The sequence below is a fragment of the Myripristis murdjan genome, chromosome 1, assembly GCF_902150065.1.
Source record: "Myripristis murdjan chromosome 1, fMyrMur1.1, whole genome shotgun sequence".
Classification (NCBI taxonomy): Eukaryota; Metazoa; Chordata; class Actinopteri; order Holocentriformes; family Holocentridae; genus Myripristis; species Myripristis murdjan.
In genome coordinates this window covers 31,149,506-31,155,735 of record NC_043980.1, presented here as the reverse complement: position 1 = coordinate 31,155,735, position 6,230 = coordinate 31,149,506, and the positions used below count along the sequence as shown (strand labels likewise).

At 45.4% G+C, this 6,230-nt stretch overlaps 1 protein-coding gene across 1 annotated transcript; it reads left to right on the top strand.

The window, feature by feature from the left end:
- Window positions 1-1,249: 1,249 nt before the first annotated feature.
- On the top strand, window positions 1,250-6,230 carry notum2 (notum pectinacetylesterase 2). Its single transcript, XM_030059620.1, has 11 exons — window positions 1,250-1,548; window positions 1,955-2,007; window positions 2,670-2,765; window positions 2,903-2,963; window positions 3,458-3,561; window positions 3,667-3,769; window positions 4,211-4,399; window positions 4,590-4,690; window positions 5,100-5,247; window positions 5,439-5,486; window positions 5,924-6,230. Exons 1-11 carry the CDS (start codon window positions 1,250-1,252, stop codon window positions 6,228-6,230), a joined length of 1,509 nt encoding a protein of 502 aa, XP_029915480.1.

Sequence of the window (6,230 nt, the reverse complement as noted above, 5' to 3'; positions counted from 1 at the left end):
GTGTTTAGACAAAGACAGAGCAAATCCAGTGGCTTTCATAATGGTGTTTATCTGTTTTCCCTTTGCGGTTTCGCCTGGAGTGAAGATTTAATCTGATCTGATCAAAGAATCCAAATAGCTTTATCTTTCTTTCATTTGTATTTATACATCTTTTTTTTATTATTATTCATCAATAAATCTCATTAGAAATCAGATTTTTTTATTTGACCTGTAGAATAAACAAAGTGAAACTGGTCTTGTAAAAATTTAAATAGATATCAGATGGGGGCTCTGAAAGTGAAAACGTTATTTGACACATCCGACTTTTTCTCTGCTATCGTGGCTGAAGGAATGGGGATTGGTTTGAGAAATTTAGCGGACTTATATCATAGGTTTGGTGCGTCTGGCAACAAGCGTGTCAACCAGCTGTACCTTGAGAGTGTCAGCTAAACTGTTGACCATGTGGGAACCCGACTGAACGAGCCATTCCCTTGTCGGGGAGTGTTTGAGGTGTGTGCTCCAATGACCTCAGGGTCACATACCGCACAAAGGGGCTATGCAGTTATGCCAACCTTGTAGATGTTTAAATCAAGACACTGGCAATCAGAGGTGCGCGGTGGGCGGGAGAGGGAGGAGAGTAAAAAAGCGAGGATGGGGTGGGGGTGAGGGCTTGTTTTTTGGCCGTGGTCAGGTGGCTAGGTGCTTGGTGGTGGGTGTGTGTGAAGACTTGAAATATGTTGAGGAGAAGCGTGTGTTATCTTTTCTCCTCGCCACCGGCGGTCCAGTACCTCCCCTCGCGGCCTGTCGTCAGCAGCTTATCTCAGGGCCTGGCAGGAGCTCAAAGAAATCAGGGGAAATATGATCCATATGGTGGCACTATAAAGCTCAGTGCTGATTTGCAGGCTTCATCAAAACCCGGTCAAGCCTTCATCACTGCGCATACCTGACATCTTCCTCTCGAACCTTGTCACTGTGCTCTGCAGCAGCAGCTCTCTGCTTGACCCTCGGCTCCCTCTGCAAAAGTCTTTGAAGCTGATTTCTGAGAGAGGTAGGTTGATTTTGAATGTGAAAAGCAATGCAATTTACCAAAACAGGTATGGAATCACTGAAAGATGAATATGGTCCTGATAGATCCTAAATTGCTGTGTTTTATGCCATTTTCATGTTTTGAACTTGAATGTATGAACTGAGATTTTGAGACTGTTTATACATTTGTTGTATTTCTGTCGTCTTTCAAATATGCCCATTTTTCTATTAGATTGGCTTAGATATGAGGATACTGGGACAGGTTGCTTTCTTGCTTTTGCTTGGATGCATCTGCTGTCAGAACAACCGCAATGCCAAGTCTGGCGGCAAATCCTCCAAGAAGACTGGGAACCAAAACCAAAGCGGTGATGTTGCCCAGTCTCCACCTGAGGATGACACCCATCCCGCACCTGGACGAGCAGCAGCCGAGTCAGGGCGGGAGGCTGCTGCAGCGGGGCGAGCAGCCGCACAACAGACAGATGAGATGAGGCTGCACCACCTCAGGAACACCCAGGTTACCTGCAATGACGGAACGGCGGCTGGGTGAGATGTCCTGGATCTCGTGCTTTCTCACATCCTACATTTTTCATTTGTTTTCCCAAAACAGCTGTGCGCCTTCATAATCTCAGAGAGGTTTTTAGCTGCTACAAGTTCTCCAAACAAACAAGTGGAAATTGCCCCTAATGTTTGGATTGCACATTAATCCTGTTGAATCAGTAGTGTTAGTGATGAATAGTTCACACAGTTATAACCTGATATTCTGAAGATATTTTGATTCTAATGAATCGACTTGTTCATTTAGCAAAGTTGGGCGTGCCACATCATCTTTTCCTAAATAGAAAATCTGATTTCAGAGCCCAGATGTTAGCATCAGTGTGTGTTCATACACAGTTGCTCTCTGTTCAACACATTACAATCTCCCCATTCCTGTTTACTTGTGCTTCTGCAGGTTTTACTTAAAGGAATTCAGAGGAAGCCGCCGATGGCTGTTATTTCTAGAAGGTGTGTATTAAAAACCCAACTGCTTAATTTGGTCCCCAAAGGTGCAGCTTGTTTCGGTGTGATGCCTCCATCTATATTTTGATGAGGATGTCATCTTGCCTTGTCATCTTTCCTTTTTCTTTTCTCCTGTTTTGGTTGCTGCCCATCACTTGGGATTGGGAAACTAATGTGCATTCAACTCTGGCATGATTTGTCTGCGAACAGACAAGGGATGCATGCATTGTACTTTGCAATCTCAAACATTTAACTTGGTTTAAGTCACGAGGGCTTTCTCTGACAGGGTTTTCTATTTCATTATAGACAGTCAACCATCTGTGATAGGCAGACCCAGGAGACCAATATATTAGCCTGGATAGGATGAATGAGGTCACATTCAACCACTTTGTATGTAACACTGCTGTAGTCAGATTAAAATCTAATACACACAAACCGTGTGTTACTTTCAATTAACAAATCCAGTGATGACAGTTTGCAAATTAGTGCTATCAGCCCTCTTTTATACAGCCTTGTATGTATGTATAGTATGGCTTGCAGGCACTGCTACAGGTGCATTCCTCTGCATATTCTCTCTCCATTCCTCACAGGCCTCCACAATGGGCTAATCAGGGACTCTCCCTCTCTGTGCCGGATGTGAACGGCTAATATTAGTCTCTTATTTTTAGGTGGCTGGTGCTGCTACAACAAGGAGACCTGTGATTCCAGGTACCAAAATATCCCTCGACTAATGAGCTCATCGGGGTGGCCCCAAACAAAAAGAGGTAGGTCAGCCGGCCAGTGCTTTAGAATGCAGGTCACATGTGTTGCCACTGTATCGTAGGTTTCTCGTTGTGTGACCTGTTTGGCCTGATGCTCATCGAGAGAGAAATGTAAATCTAACCGATTTCTTGATGCACAGGAAGCGGAATATTGTCTTCACAAGCAGAGGAAAACCCTCACTGGCATAACGCAAATATTGTGTAAGTACCTTGCATGTTGTCTCACAGCCCTCTTACTCTTCAGCTGCATGCATCATAGAGACTGTCCTCATTCCCTGAGAGCACTTATAGACTCCCAATTAGACTTAAAGGCCCAGTGGGAGTCTTTTGCCTCTCTTGGTCAAATAAATTATTTAAATCTTGATTAAAGAGCCATATGAGTGGGACTTTTCTATCCATACTGAATAGGTTGGAGTCAAATGTGTGCTTGAAAAGGGTGTTCAAATGTGATTAATTTTGTTATACTTCTAGATGTTTGACCGCTTAAATTAACTTGTCCAGTTGTCCAGATTTGTTAAATTTATTTGATTTTGAATTGTAATTGATTCTTGTCTTGACTTTTGCATTTGCAGTATGAATGAGTCTTGTACATCTCATCAGTCCTATTACCAGTGCAGCACGTCTGATGGCAACTACAGAACTGTGTGCATACACAAGCTTTAATCGAATGCATGTGAATGTGTCCTTGTCTGCAGATTCATCCCGTACTGCTCCAGTGATGTGTGGAGTGGGACTGGGCCCGCCCCGACGCCTCCAAGGCCACGCCAGGGCAGAGAGAAGGAAAAAGACAGGAATGCAAGTAAGACGACCTAAAGATTCATCCAGTTTATCCTCAGAGCAGTACGTCCCTTAGCCATATTAAATGTCACTGTTCCTCTCAGTTTATACCTGTTTTTTTCATCAGCTGACTACACCTTCATGGGCTCCCTGATCATCCGCGAGGTCATCAACGACCTTGTCCCCAAGGGAATCAAGCAGGCCAAAGTTGTCATGCTGACTGGCACAAGGTAAACTCTTTTCATCCTTCATCGTTCTCTTCTACATCTGACCAGACATTTCAGACCAGGGCCCAAAGTCCCCAACACACAGCCTTATTTCTGGCACTGTCCCATTCCCAGCCCACTTCTGGTGATCTCCATGCCTAACTCTAACCATGACAGGCCTTATTTTGGGTACATCCTCTTGTCAGCGATAACTATGTTTACAGCTGTGAACAATGACATAATGTCTGTTAAAGGGGCTTCCCTCGCAATGGTGGAGATTCCTCCCAGGTTAGCAGCAGGTTAGATGGGACACTCTAAGAGCCTAAAAACAGAATCCACTGCTAAGTTGGATTGCAAAGCTGCTTAATTTTCACTGCCCTGGCACGGAGGGCCATTCTGATACCCAGAGCCAAGCTGTCACGCTCAGTGCCAAATTATTCAGTCTGTTTGTCGGCTCCCCTACAGTGCTGGGGGGACAGGTGTTCTGCTCAACATTGAGAAGGTGGCCAGTCAGCTGGAGCTGCTCGGTGCAGAGACTCAGGTCCGAGGACTGGTGGATTCAGGGTGGTTTCTAGAAAGTAAACAGCAGAGGTCACCTGACTGCCCAGAGACTGTTTCCTGCTCACCGGAGGATGCTATCAAGAAGGGACTCAGGTAACAACATACAAAGCTTGCCTTCTTTTCTCAGCCCACACACGTTTTATGTTCAGGATTAGAATTACTTTAATAGGCCAGGTACAAAACATGAAAGCCTTGTAATTAATTCTTGGAAGATCATCATTTGCTTTTCCATTGGTTTGATAGTTGATCCCAGTACATTTACATTTGTTGACTGTTTTGTCAGGCTGTGGAATGGTGCTGTGCCCGACAAGTGTCGTCAGCTCTATAAGAGAGGGGAGGAGTGGCAGTGCTTCTTTGGCCACAAACTGTACGCCACCTTGACCTGTAAGTGCCTCTCAGCTAAGGCTGCCATAATCTTGGATTGGAGTCGAGGTTACCTGGTCAGCAGCATTTACTTAATTTGGAGATTCACAGGTTAAATGCACTGACAAGCTTGATATGCTCAACACTGAGACTATTTACAACAGTTTTACATTCAGGCAATGATCTCTGTGTATGACAACGCCCCTTTTTAGTAGAAGATGCTTGAAATGTGTTAGGGAAATTCTGCAACCCTTGCGTCAGAAGTACTTTGAAAGAAAAACCCACTGCATGAACTGCAACATTCATTAGATGTCAGCAACAAAGCTATTTTTCTTCGACTGATGATATTTTGTAGATATTAGGCTTTCACCTGACAGCGGCAATAATACTGCACGTCACCTTAATACTGCACTGTTTGTGTTCCCTGTAGCCCCTGTGTTTGTTGTGCAGTGGCTATTTGACGAAGAGCAGCTGAGAGTGGAGAACATCTACTTGGGAGGGCAGAGCCTGTCAGAGCAGCAGTGGCTCTACATGCAGAACCTGGGCAAGGAGTTCAAGAACTCCCTCAGAGATGTCACGTATGTTCACACCAGCGCATTTGGAAGAGTAACGTAATGCCGCTTAGCAAGTCACAATAATAAACCAGTGACAACAACGAGCTACAGTCAATCTAATATGTATCAGATGAGGAAAAACTCAAGATGAATTCAGGCCAGACTGATAGACGTGCTGTCGGTAAACACGGTACCCTCGCCTGTGTGTTTTTCAGGGCTGTGTTTGCTCCCTCCTGCCTCTCCCACACATTGATCACTAAAAGGTAAGAAAGGATATGAGGAATTCCTCCTATTCCTGCCACCCTTTTTTTTTCAATTCCCGTCTCTCCCAGCAGCCATCTCCAACTTGTGAGCAAATGCTGTGGTTTAAATGGTCGAGCTAATTTGGATATATTTTCTTGAGGACATTTATGCAAAGAGCCGTCTGCCCAACCATGGTGAAAAAGTAATTTCACAGTTTTGTGTGCAATGTAATCCAAGTGAGTGACTATGATGCTGTCACTGGTGACATCAATAATTGCAGCAGCTATGGTATACACTGAGACACAGGCTGCCAAGGTAAATGCAGCCCTTTTGAAAAGACTGGATTGATGACAGGATTAGCAGATAACACTTATCTTGTTTCCTGACTGTATCGTGCCTGTTCTTTTCTTCCACTTATTTCTCTTCTCTCTCTCTAACTTTGAAACCTTCCTTCTAGTAACTGGATGAATTTTCAAGTAAAAGGCACCACCCTGCCGCGGGCCCTGCAGTGCTGGGACAGGAGCCTCCAGGACGCCAACCGCAACAACAGGACCACCGCGAAGGGCTGCCCCTTCCACCTGGTGGACACCTGCCAGTGGCCACAGTGCAACCCCACCTGCCCGGCCTTGGTGGACCAGGCCACCCAGCAGGAGCTCACCCTGCTCCAGATGCTGGTAGCCATGGGCTTGGACCTCCAGAGGCTGGGTCTCAGTCCCCAGGGCAATGCAGGCTCCCTGGCCAGCATGGTCAGCAACGGTGGCTAA